At 49.9% G+C, this 18803-nt stretch overlaps 1 protein-coding gene across 1 annotated transcript in view; it reads right to left on the bottom strand.

Moving 5' to 3' along the window:
• TBL1X (transducin beta like 1 X-linked) overlaps positions 1-18803 on the bottom strand; it is a 241535-nt gene that overhangs the window by 49289 nt on the left and 173443 nt on the right. The window contains exon 4 of the mRNA XM_055086310.1: positions 6381-6499. Within this exon, the coding sequence (XP_054942285.1) occupies positions 6381-6438 (58 nt within the window). The 5' untranslated portion in view covers positions 6439-6499. The remainder of the gene's footprint in view (positions 1-6380; positions 6500-18803) is intronic.

The raw sequence follows: 18803 nt of genomic DNA, 5'->3' as shown, positions 1-18803 counted from the left end.
TGCACGGGTGGATGTTCTCTCACTCAGCAGATCTGTGGAAACTGTGACCCCGGTACAGGTTCATGAAGGCTAATTTTAAACCCTGAGAGGAAGCGTTAAACTTCATCCGTATCCTGTAGATATATCTGCGGGGGACGGTGTCCTTTTACTTACTTTCCAACATGTCCTGCGCCCCAGGCACCAATTAGCTCTACACCTCTAATCAAACCTATAAAACCGCTGATGGTTGTGAAGTGCCTCGCTGCCGAGTGAGACTGAAGAGGATGTGGTGGCTTCTGATAAACTAAACCCACACTTGTCACACGGCCAAGCAATCCCACTCCCAGATACCAACCCCAGAGAAATGAAAACCCACGTACCACAAAAGCCTGTATGCAAACGTTGGTAGCAGCCTTAGCTGTAATCGTCAAAACCTGGGGATAATTCAAATGTTCTCACGCAGGACAAAGGACTGACCACCCTGCATCCCTAAAATGGACTATGACGTAGCAACAAAGAAGGAACCACTGATGTATATGCACCAGCGTGAACGAACGTCAAACGCGCCGAGAGGGGCCAGGCTGTCAAGGCTCCCTGCTGTAGGATTCCACTTCTCAGACATCCTTGCAGAGGCAAAGCTACAGGGACAGGAAGCAGAGCGGTGCTTGCCAGGGGCTGCAGGGGGGGGAAGGGCCACGGGGGACTTTTTGGGGTGATGGAACTGTTCCGTATCTTGACTGTGCCGGTGGCTACACAACTGTAAACGTTTGGCAAACACTGCAAATCTGTACTCCAAAAAGGGTGAATTTTATGGCATGAAAATTATACCTTACATTAAAAAAAAAGAAAGAAAGAGAAAGACAAAGATGGTACAGATGAGGGTGGGGAGGGGAGAAGCAGCCACATCTAACAAGGAAAGGTCATGTCTGTCTCCTCCAAGGCTGCCAACTGAGACGAATGAGAAAAAGGTCTTGTCATCATTTAACGTCACGGAGCATCTGGCCCCAAACCCCCAGACCTCTCTTCTTTCCAGGATTAATGGTGACATTGACCCAACTCCATATGAGACCACCTTTCCCTCCGTGCATCATGGAGCTGGTCCTGTGCACACGACGTAACAAAGACACTCGGGCCCGTTCGTGACAGATCTCCAAACCCATTCATTCAGCTCCTTCACCAGAGCCTTGGCAACTCCTGGCAGGTAACCTCCCTGGTTGTGTAAAGAGCTGCCTGCCACCAACGCTAGTGTCCACTGGGTCCCTGCCCCACTGGATCTGGGAGAACAATTTTTCTTTTTAATTTAGATTTGAGGATGAGGCCCCAGAGGAAATATTTAATATGCTTACAGAGACTCACTTATCGAAAGTCCTCGCTTTTCATACCGACGCTGGGCTCCTCTACTGTATTCACAAAGAGGAGCGGGGAAGAACTCACGATTCGCCCAGCATTTGGAGGAGCTGCTCGCAGAAGCCCGGGCGGGCTGACACGCATCCACAGTGAAGGAGCACGGAAAACATCGACCAGCTCAAACCGGTTTTGCCTTCTTCAACAGGTTGTTGATTGATCAAACCTGGAGTTATTTTACAGAGACAGCCCTGTGTCAGCACAAGACGAGAACCCATCTCCAGGATGACCCTGGAACCAAGAATCTTCAGTCTGTGGAACTCAGAGAAGAGAAATGTTGCCACCAGAGCCCTTCATGAAGCAAGAAACCCTTCAATAAGGAAAACCTGGCTTCCAGCAGGGCGAGTAGCTTGTATGGACCGACTGGAGACTAGCCAGTCAGCTTCCAAGTTCAAAACTCCCCCAACCCTTTTGAGTTTTGCCCCAAACGCTGGATCAAGGGGAGAGACAGATGTGAGCCCTGCCCCTTGTCTCCTTGCACGTTGACCTCGCAAAAGACCTCCTCCGTCTCTCAAAAGCTGGCGACACAGTACTGGCTTCTATGTGTGCCTGGCAGTGAGCCTCTGCTCGGATCACGAAGGGAACTTACGGGCTGCGTGGCAAAGACGCTCTGCCACAATCTGCCACAATCTTAAAAACTGCCCAGACGGCAGATCTGACCACACGATGAACCCCTGTAAGGCAGAGGCCGACAGACTCCCAGCCCTCAAAACTGGACTACCGTAACGCATGCAAAAACCAGCTGAGCCACTTTGGTGCCAGAGCTGGTCAAAATCTCCTCCTGCTGAGTTGAAAAGCCTTCCTCACTAACCCGTTTCACTTACCAGGCTGCCATGAACCGCAACTGTGAGAAGTCCCACGTCAGCAGTATTTAGGGAGTGCTTTCTACGGGCACGGCCCTTGCTTCAAAGAACGAACGGTGACAACAAGCCTTTAAGGAAAAGGCTGTGGAATATATATACAGCTGGGTGAAGGTCAGAGAAGAGTCCAAGATGATACGAATCCTGCCTCTTGAGGGCAGAATAACAAAACAAGTCCACTTTCAAGACTCTTTCCCGAGTTTGCAGGGATGAGATGTGTATTCGCACAACACTTTCAGCAAAGTATCATTTCAATACCCTGCCTTCCTGCTGTCTGGGGGGATAAATGTTCTGTCGGTTACCTTACTTGCAGCCGAAAGCATCCCACCTGATATGTGATACGTTTAGTGCCGGACTCTCTGCATCAGCTCAGGTGGCAGGACCAGGAGCACCCGTGGTTGCAAGGAACTCGCCCCTCGAGGCGGGGTGGAACACTCCTTGAGCCTATTCCTGGTTGTGAGGTGATGAGCAGATCCACCAGGGAATCAGGGGTCTGCCTCACTGCGGGGTCATCACCAGCTACCGTCTCCCTCCTCCTCCACACCCACTGTCTTCTACACACAGCCTGAGGACGAAGCGAAGATGACTGAAGACTTCACAACAGAGAACTTTCAACCTCTAGTAGAGAAGCCACGCCGGGAGGAGATGAGGAATGAATCGCTTATCGTAACACAAGACTTAGCTTTAATGCATTTGATGGCGGTAAAGGAGAGAAACCACAGATACTTAATCAAGAGACCTTTTTCTTTCTTTCCTTTTTCTTTTTTTTTTTTTTTTTTAAACTAGAAAGGAGACATTAACAGGCCAAGGAGAAGGTGCTCTTTGCGCTTGGCGGGTGCTCAACGAATAATACGCTTAAACAAAGCTTTTGAGATTTGAGATAAACGTGTTAAAACAACCCCAAAATGAACACTTACACACTAGGCATTTCTCCTTTCGAGCACGTCCCCGTGGGGAACTCGAGTCGGTCATCAGAGGAACACAGAGCAATCTCTTAACTCCTCACTCAACCTACGCGGTTTTCTCTAGGGAGTCTGACAAATTAGGACAGCGGCTCAGCAGACGTTAGGCACAATCAGCGTTGATGCAATTCTATACATTGCTGTCTCCCAAGTCTCCTTCTCAGTTGCCTGGTTACAGAAACTTTATCAACAAACGTGAGACAAATGTAAACAAACACCAAACAAGGAAGTTTCGCCTTTGTGGGGGAGGAATGGAGATTTCTGTGTTTATTCAAGGAGGTCAGCAACCTCTTGCCCCCACGGCCCTAGGAGCCAACCAACCACCGGGAGAAACCTTTCTCTGGGTCACACAAAAGCTTTCTTTCACACCCTCTATCTACCCTGATGTTCACAAACAGAGGGACGGGAATTTCACCGTGTGATTTGTTTACACACTTTGACCGTGCTTTTGCCTTCATCCTCTCTGTGTCAGAAGGTGTTTCTAAAAGGAAGGAATCCCAAATTCAATGCTGGAAGTCTACAGGGACACAGGGTGTGGTACATGGACTTTTCATTTGCAATCGTTTCTGGGAATCTATCAGATCAGTGCTAGGGGAACACTTGTACTCCAGGTGAGAGATTCCCTGGTTAAGTTCTGAGGTTAAGGTATCAGAGCAGTGGTAGTGATTTCCCTGATTTACAGGGGTGAGGCAGTGCCTATTTTGTTTTGCTTATCCATGTTTTATATTATGTTCTGGCAACAGCTAATCCAAAGGTTCGAGTGTATATGTAGAAAGAACGTGTTCTTTCCACGAATAATGCTAGCTGGGGTCGCTAGCAGAAAGAGAGATCCAGGCTTGGGTGGGGAGAGGTTTATTTATAACACGCTACACGCCCGATGCATTTCATCCCTTTTGCCCAGGATAACTTTTTCTTTTTCTAATTTATTTATTTTATTTTTTGGCTGCGTTGGGTCTTCGTTGCTGCATGCGGGCTTTTCTCTAGTTGCGGCGAGCGGGGGCTACTCTTCGTTGCGGTGCGCGGGCTTCTCGTTGCAGTGGCTTCGCTTGCTGCGGAGCACCGGCTCTAGGCGCTGCGGGCTTCAGTGGTTGCATCACGCGGGCTCGGTAGTTGCGGCTCGCGGCTCTAGAGCGCAGGCTCAATAGTTGTGGCGCACGTGCTTAGCTGCTCCGCGGCACGTGGGATCTTCCCGGACCAGGGCTCAAACCCATGTCCCCTGCATTGGCAGGCGGATTCTTAACCACTGCGCCACCAGGGAAGCCCCAGGATAACCATTTTTCCAATGGGTAAATAATGTGGTCAAGAATCAGAATCGAGCCATTTGGTGTGCCTGCAAGGCCTGCCCATCGCACCCTTCTGGGCTGACCCTGAAAGAGCCCGTCCCAGAGGCCCACAGTTGGTTCACCCTGAGTCCTAGCACGTTTGTTTCTGGCAAGTGGGACCTGGGAATTGGCTTCCTTCTTGAAAAATCAAGTTGCAGAATATATACAACACGACACCAACTGTATAAAGCTTAAATGTGCGCACAACAAACTGTTACAGGTTGAATTCTGTCCCCTCAAATTCATATGTTGAAGTCCTCCTACCCCCCAGTACTCCTCAGAATGTGACGTTATTTGGAAAAGCGTTACTGCAGATGTAATTAGTTAAGATGAGGAATACCGGGAACAGGGGCTCACTGGAATACCGTGAGCCCCTAATCCAATATGACTGTGTCTCTACAAAAGGAGAAACCTGACAAATTTAGACAGAGAGGTACATGCACACAGGGAGAACGCCACGTGAAGGTGAAGGTACGGATCAGGGGATGATGCACCTACAAGCCAAGGAGAGCCAAAGACCGCCGGAAAGCACCAGAAGCTGGGAGAGGCTGGGACACACTCTATCACAGCCCTCAGAAGGAACCACGCCAGCTGACACCTTGCTTTCAGACTGCTGTCCTCCAGAACACAGAGACGATATATTTCTGTTTAAGCCACCCCACCAAATCACCCTACCCCCATATAAATACACCATATGTGTACACCAGCCCATAAATGCCCTCCCTGTGCTCGGGGCCACGAACCCCAAATCACCCCACCCCCATATATACACACCATATGTGTACACCAGCCCATAAATGCCCTCCCTGTGTTGGGGGCCCAGAACCCCAAATCACCCCACTCCCATATAAATACACCATATGTGTACACCAGCCCATAAATGCCCTCCCTGTGCTGGGGGCCCAGAACCCCAAATCACCCCACCCCCATATATATACCATATGTGTACACCAGTCCATAAATGCCCTTCCTGTGCTGGGGGCCCAGAACCCCAAATCACCCCACCCCCATATACATACCATATGTGTACACCAGCCCATAAATGCCCTTCCTGTGCTGGGGGCCAAGAACCCCAAATCACCCCCCCATATATATACACCATATGTGTACACCAGTCCATAAATGCCCTCCCTGTGCTCGGGGCCCAAAACCCCAAATCACCCCACCCCTATATATACACACCGTATGTGTACACCAGTCTATAAATGCCCTCCCTGTGCTCGGGGCCCAGAACCCCAAATCACCCCACCCCCATATATACACACCATATGTATACACCAGCCCATAAATGCCCTCCCTGTGCTGGGGGCCAAGAACCCCAAATCACCCCACCCCCAATATATACACACCATATGTGTACACCAGCCCATAAATGCCCTCCCTGTGCTCGGGGCCCAGAACCCCAAATCACCCCACCCCCATATATATACACCATATGTGTACACCAGCCCATAAATGCCCTCCCTGTGCTGGGGGCCAAGAGCCCCACATCACCCCACCCCCATATATACACACCATATGTATACACCAGCCCATAAATGCCCTCCCTGTGCTGGGGGCCCAGAACCCCAAATCACCCCCGCCCCTCACCATACCTATCCCAACTGCTCTTGATCTCAATTCCAATCTGATTTCACGTGAACAGAAACGTCAAGGGGAAGAAGAACATAACTGCCTCATCCCACCCCAGGAATGGGACGGCCCCAGAACCTTCTCCCCCCCCCAAATCCTCTGAACAAGAGTGTTCTGAGCTCTTCTTTTCTATGGCCTGGGTGTCCGACCAGTGAGTGGTCGCTCGCCGTGCACCTGGCACGTGGAAGGTGATTTCCTGCAGACAGGAAGCCGCCTCTTACCTGACTCCTGGAGGTACCGATACACCAGAAAGTTCACCTCGTCACTGGTTATGCTCATCTTAGCCTCACCTCACGGCGATGAGGTCTTTACGGAGCGGCAGCCACCTTCTGTGAGAACGCTGAGAGGAGAGAGTGGAAGAGAGTTTTGAAACACTGCCTGTATTTTTTTTTTTTTTACTGCATTCTTTTTGAGATGATTGAAAAATATAATACTCAGGATGTTGTACATGTGAAGGTAATTAATGCCTGAGCCGTGTTGTATTTTGTGGTTACATAAAGATTTTATAATTGTGTGTGTGTGTGTGTGTGTATAGACACATTCATACAGGTGAAAATTTTCCCAAAAAAGATGAGTTGGTGTATTTTATAATGCTGGGATGGACTCATATATATAAACCACTAATGGAGACAAACTCAGGGGCCACAGAAAATGAGAACACTGATTTTTTTTTTTTGATTTTTTTTTTTTTTTGGCGGTACACGGGCCTCTCACCGTCGTGGCCTCTCCCGTTGCGGAGCACAGGCTCCGGACGCGCAGGCCCGGCGGCCACGGCTCACGGGCCCAGCCGCTCCGCGGCACGTGGGATCCTCCCGGACCGGGGCACGAACCCGCGTCCCCTGCATCGGCAGGCGGACTCTCAACCGCTGCGCCACCAGGGAATCCCCCGCGTCGGCAGGCGGACTCTCAACCACTGCGCCACCGGGGAAGCCCGAGAACACTGATTTTTTTATTCACTAAAAACCCCGTGTGCGTTACGATCACAACGCAGTTGACAGGGAGCTTGAATGGAATCCTGCTGCGCAGGGGGACAGACGCGGCTGCCTTCGATGCCGCCCTTCCCTCGGCAGATGGGGAAGACAGCCGGGTAGGCCAGCAGGCACGTCGACATCCCCAGGCAGGGCGACCGTGTGGTCTGCAAAACACCTGTGGTTCTGAAGCAGAGATTAATCGTAACACCCTCCACTCACGAAAGTTCAGCGATGAACTTGACCGTCACTGAACCTATACGGCGCACGTGGCCCTGAGAAGGCAGAAACACATCAGTGCGGAGCTAAGTCAGCGTATGTGTCACCCTGACATGACTTCTACACAGAGGCCAGGCGTCAGGAAGCCAGCCCATGGACACAGAGAGAACCTACATCGTTTGTATTCTGCCACAGAACTGGCTGCATGAGTCTGGCCGAGACCGCAGTACCGGGAAGGCAGGTAGAAACCCGGGGGAAGCGTGAGGGGGTGATGAGAACTTCGGAAGCCTGTGTGTCTGAGGCAGACACGGAGAATGAGCCTTATTTTCTTCACAGTCCTAAGTCGGACCTAGGAGCGCCCTGGCCCAAAGAGGACAGAAGTCAATCAAACAGAACGCTTTTACCCACAGACAGAGCAGAATTCACACATGTGTCAGAGCACTCACTCCAAACGGCAGTGGCCAAGAAGGGCCACAGCTTCCTTCAATTATGTCATCAACACTGAACATTTCAGCCTGCTTGGGAACTGTCTTCAGAGCCCATGCCATATGTTTTCAGGCATCTTTACGGTGGCAAACCTTTCATTATTGAATTACAATTAAATTTCCATTTGTTTAGAAAAAGAGAAAAGGACAAAATGCACATCTCCAGTTGGGAGGATTTGAATTAAAGGTTGTCTGTCATAATGGACACACCCCACGACGGCCCCCCAGTGAGTCCCACCTGATACAATCCCCTCCCCTCCAGTGCGGGCAGGACCTATGACTCCCTTCTACCCCACAGAATATGTCAAAGGAGATGGATGCCACACCCTGGTTAGGTTATATGGCAAGGGTGACCAGATGTCACTCCTATAACTGTTACATTACATTGTAAAAGACTCTCACTGGACTAGAGAAAGACTCTCCTGCCGGCCTTCACATGAACCGCCCAGGGAACCAAGGGCGGTCTTTAGAAAGCTGTGCGCCTCAGTCCTACCACCACAAGAAAACTGAGTTCTGCCAACAGTGTGAGCTTGGAAGAAGACCCTTCCCTTCTCAGCTCTAAATAAGGACGCGGCCCAGCCACCACGTGGCTGCAGCCTCTCGAGACCCTGCGCAGAGGAGCCCTGCACGTGCCCAGTCTCCCGACCCTGGGAAACTGTGAGAGAATAAACGTGTTGTTTCCAGCTGCTGAATTTGTGGTCATTTGTTATGCAGCAGCAGATAACTGATACAGCCTCTTGGGGCACTCCAGTTTTCACTTTGTCGTCTTAACAAGGTTTTATTTGTAGTTACCAGAATTTTGTCATGCAAAAATACTTATCTCCTTCACTTAATTAGGTGGTATTTCTGTACTTCTGTAGACACTGGAAAGAAAATTTGACGGTCAAAATATAAATTTGTGCTGAGATGTCTGCTTGAACTCTGGGGAGTTCACCTATAAGATGGCATTAGGAAGATATTTGAGACTAAATAAAAAGCTATGAAATCAGAGCATATCCAAGTGAAAAAATAAAACATTATTCAAGGGACAGAACAAATAATAACAAAGATGTGTACGGCAGAATAGTGTAGCTCTGAAGAGACTCTGGATGATATTGAGTGGCAGTTAATGATGATGACTCAGTTCTCATGAGGAATTCAGTTTCAGGTTCTCTCTATGGTAAATGGTGGCGCCAGTGGGATGTGATTAGGTCATGAGGGCTGCACCCTCATGAATGGGTGAGTGTCCTTATAAAGAGAGACCCCAGAGAGTTCTCCCTCTTTCTGCCATGTAAGAACACACTGTTGCACGCTTACTAGACTACAGTATAGTGTAAACCTTACATGCAGAGAAGATGGTGGCATCTGGTCCTCACCAGATACCGCATCTGCTGGTGCCTTGATCTTGGACTTCCGGCCTCCAGAACTGTGAGAAATAAACGTTTGTTGTTTAGGCTGTCCAGTTTATGGTACTGTGTTACAGCAGCCTGAACGGACTCAGGCACCACCCCAACCCCCTTTTCTTTTACTGTCACTTTGAGTGCTTATAAACAGTGAGATCTAATCTGACCAACAGGGTCTCTCAGCCTCAGGGAGTCTGACTTGGGGCCGACGATTCTCTGTTACGAGAACACTCTGCGCACTGCAGGATGACCAGCAGCACCCCTGGCCTCTTCTCACTAGACGCCAGCACGACCTTCCCTCCATCATGCCCTACGGTTGTGAGGATCAAACACACCCCCAGACACTGCCAAATATCACAAATTGCTAAACTGCTGCTGGCTGAGAACAACTGTTACACAGGAAAACGAAGCATTTTGTGTTTGAAATGAATTCCATTTATCAAATTGTAAGAGAACGTGGAGCTAGCTCACAGACATTGCTCCATGAAGCGGCCGTGCTACTAAACAGGACCCTTTAAAATGCACCACAAGAGCCTGGCTTTTTCAAATAGTCTATGTAAAATCTTGCCACAAAATCACATTTTCATAAGGAAAGTACTGATTTTTGTCTTTCAGCATCCAGATCTTTCTTGTTTTCTAAGGAGAAGGTATTTGGATACATGTGGACGACACCCCTGCACCCAGAGCCTGGTTCACGTTCCCCACCCCGCAAGTGTCTGTAATATACATTAGAAGTGTCTGCACAAGCGTTAGCACAGGACTCTGGAGCAAGAGGACTTAAGATCCTCAAGAGACGGGGAATTATGGACGACTTTTGTTAGTCCGTTCCTCTGTTTTTCTTTATGCATCAGCCTTTTCCCCAACTAAGAAAATTTCTGTTTAAGCTCTCGCTCTCTGCTTTCTGATCCCAGATTCATCTTCTCTCTGACATTTTAAGTTAGGATCCAAGGATCAGAATGTTTTCCCCAATATGATGTTAACTTCTTAAAGGATTTTTGATTTGTAAACAGCAGAGGAAAGAAATCAAAAACCATCCCCGGCCTGCGATAGAACCAGGGATGTCATACCATTCGGTCGACAAGAGTGTCATGTGTTTTTGCTGACTGGTCCACCTCAACATAGGCACCCCTGGAGGTATTGTGGGTTCAGTTCCAGACCACAGCAATAAAGGTGAGTCACAGGATTTTTTTTTTTTTGGTTCCCCAGTGCATGTAAGAGTTAGGTTTACACTATGCTGTAGTCTACTAAGTGTGCAACAGTATTACGTCTAGAAAAAGCTATATACACTAATTAAAAAATTTACTGCTAACCAAAATCTGAGCCTTCGGTGAGCTGTAATCTTTTTGCAGTAACATCAAAAATCACTGATCACAGATCACCATAACAGATATAATAATAATGAAAAAGTCTGAAATGGTGCAAGAACTACCCTAATGTGACACAGAGACACAAAGTAGCAAATGCTGTTGGAAAAATGGCGCCAGTTGACTTGCTCACGGCAGGGCTGGCACCAACCTTCAATTTGTAAAAGACGCTATGTCTCCGAAGTACAACACGTGACATTTATGAGGTATGACTGTACACATATGAGGTACATGTATGTACACATATGATGAGGTATGCCTATACGTGTGTTAATTTTAAAAAACTGATCTAATAATTGGATCCAAGTCCCCCCACCAATAAAACACCTTCTTAAATTAAATGGTTTAAACTTCTTAAATGACTACTTCTTCTAAAACCTAACTAGTTCCAAAAAAAGGATTTACAGTGACTAGTGAACTGAAATGAGCATATATATTGTGAGACTATGCAATACACACAGGAGAACATTCTTTAAACTGACCATAAACCACAGCAACGTTCGATCCACTCCAACGCTTTGGGTTTGAATGCACCAGAACCAAGAGAAACCAACAGTCAACTGGTGTCTAACTGCGATACCTCTGAGCAACGTGCCTGAAGGTGGCTGCTGTCATTTTACTGGGTCAACGTCACTATTTCGACTCAAATGAGTAAAATGGCTGATCTTCACCTGGCAAAAACTACTGTTGTAGACAAATTTCGCCAAGATCTACATAAGGTTGGGAAAAAAAAGTTACCTATCCTCTTTTCTCCAAGACAAGAGCTCAATTTCCAGAGAGAGATGTTAGACTAAAATTACGGATTTTTAAAAATCAGGGACTTCCTGTATAATTTCATGTATAATAAATAAACGTGCTGGTATTACAGTGCTATTCAAAGTTCTGCTGGGGCTGGAAGACCTCTCAACCGAGGGTCTGGGGGTCCCTCCCCACGCCGCGTTTCTGGCGCGGGTGGCAGTGAGGACATTTCGCGCCACGCCTGCCATCTGACCGTCTGGGGCGCCGTTTTCTGAGGCAGCCCGTAAGCCAAGGCTGAGGAAGGGCGCCTTCCTCCTCTTCATTAGGAAACTGGGACTCCCGACTCTAAGGACACTGCTCATCAAAGCCCCCCTCGCTAACTCTGCTGAAAGGTGAGCCAGCTCTTAACGCGGGTGTGAAGTAGCAGCAGGAAAGGCGCCGAGTTCCTAGCCGGCGAGCTCGGCCCCCGGCACGCCATTCACTCGGGGACGGGCGCGGGCTTCTCTACCCCAGACACAGACAAGTGAAATTTACCTCAGTGGCTCAATTCCCAGGTCTGGTGTTTTGTTTTGTTTTTTTCAATTGTGTTAAAATATACACAACATATAATTTACCATCGTGACCACTTTCAAGTGCACAATCCGGCGGTGGCATTAAGGACATTCCTATTCTCGTGCAGCCACCCCCTACCTACCTCCACAACTTCTTCATCACCGCCAACGACCTCTGTCCCCAGTGAACACTAACTCCTCGTCCTCCCCTCCCCCAGGCCCTGGGAACCACTCTTCTGCCTCCTTTCTGTCTCTGTGACTCTGAAATGAGAGCCAAGGTTACATCTTGCAGGTGGGAAGGCGGTTTCTGTCAGTTCCGAGGCACCCTGCAACTGCAAATACTGGCACGGCCCCGACGCTCGCCAGGGACTTTCTTCAGTCACCGTCAGGGCCGGATGTTATTTCCTACAAACACCTCGTCCGAAAGAAACGCTCTGTGACGAGAAGAAGAGCCCACAGTGAGAAGCCGCCACTCCTCGCGTGCGATGGGCACGTGGGCCCCAGCCTCGTGTTTACTGAAACCCCGCTGCACATCGAAACACAGGCCAATGCTTCACCGTGCTTTTCCCGCACTTGAGATAAATGAGGTACAAAGGGATGACAGGAAAAATTACCGGGCACCTACGATATTCAAGGCAAGGTGATGGCAACAGCAGGCATGAAACAAACTTAGACGCAGGCGCGCGCGCACACACACGCGCACACACACACGCACACACGCGCACACACGCACGCGCACACACACACACACACAGCGCTTCCCTGAAGTGTTAGTAAGATGTCTATGCAAATAACGAAAAGCTCCTGTAGTTAAAGCCCCGCGCCTATAGCATCAGGTACTAACAGGGACGTCTGCAGGGTCCCAGGGAAGGCTAGGTCAGGGAAGAGGCAGAGGGTGAATCCTTGACTGACGGACACCAGATCTGGCGGAGAAGTATGAAAAAGGAAGGAAAGGAAGGAGGTGTGGGGGGTGGGGGCCGGGGATGCTGGGTAACCTTCAAGGACGTACCAAGTGCTCCCCGGGACCAGGGCGGGAAGATGGCCCTCTGTGCCATCACCGTGGAATGTGAGGTGGGGGAGAAGTTGGCCTGTGTCCTTCCTGCCAAGGACGATTTTTGTGGGCACAGGAGGTGGAGCTCGAAATGTTTGTACTGGTGGCAATAAAGCTGGGGTACACCAGGGTGATGGTTCCAATGTCCACGGACTTACTGGCTAGAGGTAAGGGAACTAACGTCCTGAGAGCCACAGAGGGGAGCACAAAACGTAGGACTCGGGGGCCTCGTGGCTCAGAGCCAGGCGGCCTGATTCCTAAATCGTACCTCCACCCCTTTCTAGCTGTGCCTTGCAGGGCGAGTCACGTGGCTGTTTTCCCTTCTCCACGTTGAAGATCGTGAGAGCCGTCACACCCGGCACAGGTGGTGAGGACGCAAAGCTTTTAACCAAACTCCCAGGCCAGGGCCCCGTGCACAGGAGAGAGGCAGGACGGCTACTACTCCCACTCGGCTACCTGTGAGAATCCCCCAAGCAAGGAGCCCCCGAAAGGGCCCGAGGAACACAGCACCCTTGCCAGAGTGATTCAGAGCTGGCGGCGGGCGACGCGTAAAGAGGCCAGCGGCAGGTCGAGAGCCCGTCCGAGAAAGCAGCTTCCTCCACACTCGGCCCGGCGCTTCCACCATGGAGACCCGGAGGGCCGGCTCTCACTTCAGCACCTCGCCGGTTTCCGGAGCGGCAGCCGTGGCCAGCTCCAGTCCCGACGACTCCCGTGGATGCCTTCCAACCTCCCCAGCTCTAGGACAAACGAGAGCTTTTTCAACACCGGCAGGTCCTCCTCGGCCTCCAAAAGAAGGAAAAAAATCAAAAAGGGCTCTTAATTACTGCAACCGTTGTTTATTCTCTTGCTTGACCCAGTTTTGATTCGAGGCACCTCCAGTTAGGTTGATTTGAGGTCTTTGGTGTCGTGACTGTGCAAAAAAAGAAATAACCGCCGTCACCGCGAGGTAAAGCTACACATTCCCTCACTGTTCTGCTTACAGAAGGAGGAAAAATTAGTGCGGACTGATGCCATCCCTGGAGCTCCCTCACTAAAGACGAGTATTCCAACATAAATAATAACTCGGGGCTAAATCCATCAGGAAGCCAAAGGGAAGATTATTTATCATTATTATTCATAGTAGTCCCCCTTCTCACGATTTAATTTCAAGGGGGCAAAAACTCCTATGACTCTCAGTCCTGTTCGCAAAATAGTTCAAAATTCAGTTGCAGGAGAAATGGTGTCTGAGGATTTCGTTGTACTGAGTGTGCACTGACAGTATTTAACACGCTCTCGTGCTCTGGGAAGGGAGAGGACTGCCCCCAAACAACAAAACCTTCACTGCTCGTTAATTACCTTAAAGGATATAATCACAAGAGAGCTACTTGAGAGCTGGCTCTGCGAGAGGAAAGACAGAAAGGGCAAGCGCTTTCCCTGCCGACAGGCGTGGGGCCCGGCTCGGAAACAGAGAAGTAAGCACGCGGGGATTAGAGGGCGGGGAGCGTGGTGCTCCGCTGCTATCACTGGTGGCAGAAGTTTCTCTTTTAACGGTCTGTCCCATTATGAAATGCTCTCTTAAAATCCTTTAAAGCGGGGACGGAAGAAAGTTTGTCTCATGTCTTGTCTCCGCTATTAGTCTGCTGGCTTTCACGCTGGAAGAATCCATCCCTTAAAAGTAACCTGGACGAGGCTCAGGGCGCTTTGGGACTTGATTCCATGCAGACTGAGGACCGAGGGCCAGAGCAGCTGGAAAATCTGCTAGAAATTACCTCATCGTAACAAGGCACTTTTCTTCTCTCCGCAATTCACAAATTCTCTGCTGACTGGAACGTAGTGGGTCTGACCTCCCCGCTTGCTTCATCCATAATGTTCTTCTCTCTTCAAACGGAAACTGAGTTTCCCAGTGATCAGTTTACGATGAAAAGTTTTAATTTACGCATCAACATTTACATATAAATCCTTCTGTACGATCTTGATGGGGAGCAGCTCTTTGTGGAGATGAAGCAGGCTTGTTTTATACACTGCATGCCTCTTCTTCCGGCATAACCGTAACAAAGCCGATACGTAGCCCCTGAAACTACTGAAAGCTATTTTGTTGTCCGATGACAGTACGAGTGTGATTCAGTAAATTAAGGCACTTACAGTTGGACCCCAGTTATAGGAGAACATATACACAGAAAAGATTGGGCGGGGGAACAGGAAAATGTTAACAGTGGTTTCATCTTTTTTTTTTTTAATAGACATATCTTCATTCACCAATGAGTATGTCTATTATTTTACAGTAAGAAAAAAAAAATCCCCCCAAAGGTAAGATTTTTCACTAATTTTACAGTTATATTTACCTACTTGGGAGTCAAATGGTCCAAAATTATAAATATAATCGAAGAACTATTATTTTTATTACCAGAGTTCACAGGCCTAGCAGTGGAATTGCCATTTAAATAGAAGAAGGAACTAGTTAGTGTAGTAAGATGCAGTCCTCAAAAGGATTTTCATGACGGGAGAAAATGTCCATGATACGGCGATACATGAAAAAAATAGGTTTCAAGATGGAATGTGCATGTTGCTAAATTTCATTTTGTACACACACACAAACGATACCCTCTAAAATATAAAAAATATAATAAAATACACCCATCTCTCCAGGGGTGGGATGATGCTGGAATTTTATCTGTGTATGTGTGCGTGGCCTTTCTGTAGTTTCCAAATTTTCTCCTATGAACGTGAACTGTTTTCATATGCATTAAAATGTAATTAAAATCTGGCAGTGTCTTCAGAAATCATCACTTTGAGAGCAACCCAGCTAAGTAGGAAATAAAGCCGCAGGGTTGAGAGAGCAGAGAGGAGGGAGTCTTCTTGGGTTACAAAAACAATGCTGCGCCTCACAAAATCGAAAACATCCCCTGGGTGAGGCATTCAGAAAGGGTCCTTTCTGTGCCCGGCTGCCCTTCTGCGTTAATTAACGGCTGGCTGGGGCCTTCCATCCCACCCCTGTGCGCAGAGCCATGAAGGATGCTGACGTGACAAGAGAGGCGTCCCGTCCTGGAGTTACCGCCAAGACCACGTGTGCATCTCCAAAGCGGCCACCGGGTCCTCTCGCAAACCCTCTGAGCCGCAAACCCTACCCACCCTACACTTCTCTGCCTGATCGGGAGGCAGACCCAGAAGGAAGCCTTCCTAAAAAACGTTCCACCCAGTAACAGCAAACCACTGCTAAGAAAGTCTGCATCACGGGGCCAGACGATGCCTGTGAGACCAATAGCACAGTTATCGTTTTACAGTCTTCTCCTCCACACAGTGAAATGCCAGTTCAGGTACCCAAGATTTCAAAGCAAAGTGCCTTGGGAGACACAGACAGCTGCTGCTTCCACGTAAGAGTAGTCTTCTGCCTTCTTTTTCTAATGACTTTGGTCTTGTAAACTAACGCTTCCGACTGATCTGTAAATTAACGTACAGATTTTAATTATCTCTAAGACCGAGAGGCTGGAATCGGATTCTTTACAATGTGCACTAGGCCCTCAGACAAATTTCAGGAGTGTGTACAGGCTGGTTATGAAACCTCTAAGACACTGTGATTTTCACCCACATACGCAGGATTTATTTGGGCCCTGAGGATTCCCTTTTCTGCAGCAGGTGGAGTCATAAGTGAGGTCATTTACTCATATAAGGTGACCTCCAAAGTTCTGAAAAATAAACCCTGTGGTTTTCTCCGTAGATATTAAGGCGGGCGATGCCTTGCCCTTGGAGGTAGCCCGCATCTCAAAAATCTTGGCTTTAAAGTGCATTTTGGGCTTCCCTGGTGGCGCAGCGGTTGCGCGTCCGCCCGCCGACGCGGGAGACACGGGTTCGCGCCCCGGTCCGGGAGGATCCCACGTGCCGCGGAGCGGCCGGGCCCGCGAGCCGTGGCCGCCGAGCCTGCGCGTCCGGAGCCTGCGCTCCGCGGCGGGAGAGGAGGCCACGACGATCCCACGTGCCGCGGAGCAGCGGCGGGGCCCGTGAGCCGCGGCCGCTGCGCCTGCTCCGGAGCCTGCGCTCCGCGGCGGGAGAGGAGGCCACGACAGTGAGAGGCCCGCGGACCGCAAAAAAAAACAAACAACAACAAAAAACAAACAAACAAACAAAAAACGTATTTTGATGCTTCAATTTAAATGGATGACAACAACAACAAAAAGTTTTAAAAGAAAAATACTTAAAGCATCATGAACCCAAGTATCTGCTGAGAGTTCAATAAGCCTCATGTTATGTCAGCAAACGCGGGAACTCAAGTCTTGTCGTCAAGTGCTCGGCATCTTAAGCTTCCACAGCCACAAAACCGTTAAGGTTAAAACACAAAACGAAGTGGCGACAGCAGCGGTGAGTCGGGTTCGTCAATCTCAGCGCTCCGGGCTTTCGGGACCACATAACCTCTGGGAGGGGCCGCCCTGGGCACCGCAGGACGCTGAGCAGCATGCCTGGCCTCCGCCCGCTAGATGCCAGGGGCGCCCAACCTCCCTGGAAAACGTCTCCAGGCGTGATCACACGTCCCCCGGGGAGCGGGCGGGGAACTGCCCAGCACTGAGACCATCTGAGTGGGGGCGGTGACACAAGGCCAGAGCCGCTCTTCACACGGAAGGCCCTCCAATCCCTAAAAGTCTTGATTCCCTGAGGATCTGCGGTGCTTTTCGCCGAGCAACCACAACTTGGACGCCGTCCTAAGCGCGCCACGGACCTTGCAGAGCCGCACCTCGGATGTCCTCCGACTCAGAGGCTGCAGTCAGAAGAGGGAGAAATGAAACAGGTGCGTTCCTCTAGGTCAAGGTGGGCACACTGTGGCCCACAGGCCAATTCCCACCTGCAGCTGCATATTCCGCAAGGATCGTGAGTAAGCTATCGATAGCTTTTACATTTTTAAATGGCCGAAAAGAAATCAAAACAATGCTATTTTGCCCCCCGTGAAACTGACATGGCGTCCAAACTCCAGCGCCCGTCAGGGAAGTGCTGTTGGCACTCAGCCGCACGCGTTCATCTGTGTAAGATCGGTAGCTGCTCTCACGCGACAAGGGCAGAACCGAGCGGCCGCAACACTGACCCGCTGGCCCGCCAAGCCTCAACTATCTACTCTCTAGCCCTTGACAGAAAAGGTCTGCCCAGCTCGCTCTCCTGAAGATTTTCCCCTTTCTACACCAGCGCACACCTGCCTTGTCGCCTCCCAGCCTGAAGTCTTCCTGTCCGAGAACCTGAAGGTGAGGCCCCCAAATGGGGTTGCTCCTGGTGAACACACCAACCCCTGTGACGTGAAGAGCCAAGGAAACGCCGCAGCCACGGTCTGCTGTGAATGGCTCTCAAAGGAGGCGCCTGCTGAAACCAGGTGAGTCTCAGGGCAAGAGATAGCAGCCCTCACTTTCTGACGCACAGCACCCAACACCGAGAGGAAGGGCGTGTGGTTTATACAGATGACTCCCGAGCTCGTGGATGCACCACGGGTACTGTGGGAGGTAAGCTACGGCGTGCCATTTCCCAGCACGATCCCAGACGACCGCCTGCATGTATAAACTGCGCAAGGAGTTAAAAAGGCTACAAAAATTTCCGGAGTCATCTATAAAGCCAAACACCAATGCCTCACACACAGCAGGGAGTCAGCGTGTGCTCAATGCAATTCAATTCAAGCAAAGCTTACGTTCCCCAAATACTGAACTAATTCACAATCGAAACACTGCTGAGCAACAGACCTCCCCTCTCTCCTCTTCCCTCTGACATTCAAAATACGGTTCAACTGCATTTCAAAAAACACCGACTGGGGCTTCCCTGGTGGCGCAGTGGTTGCGCGTCCGCCTGCCGATGCAGGGGAACCGGGTTCGCGCCCCGGTCCGGGAGGATCCCGCGTGCCGCGGAGCGGCTGGGCCCGTGAGCCGTGGCCGCTGAGCCTGC

The sequence above is a fragment of the Physeter macrocephalus genome, chromosome 7, assembly GCF_002837175.3.
Source record: "Physeter macrocephalus isolate SW-GA chromosome 7, ASM283717v5, whole genome shotgun sequence".
In the NCBI taxonomy this organism is placed as follows: Eukaryota; Metazoa; Chordata; class Mammalia; order Artiodactyla; family Physeteridae; genus Physeter; species Physeter macrocephalus.
The sequence above is the reverse complement of the archived record's forward strand: the minus strand, read 5'-3'. Positions and strand labels throughout refer to the sequence as shown.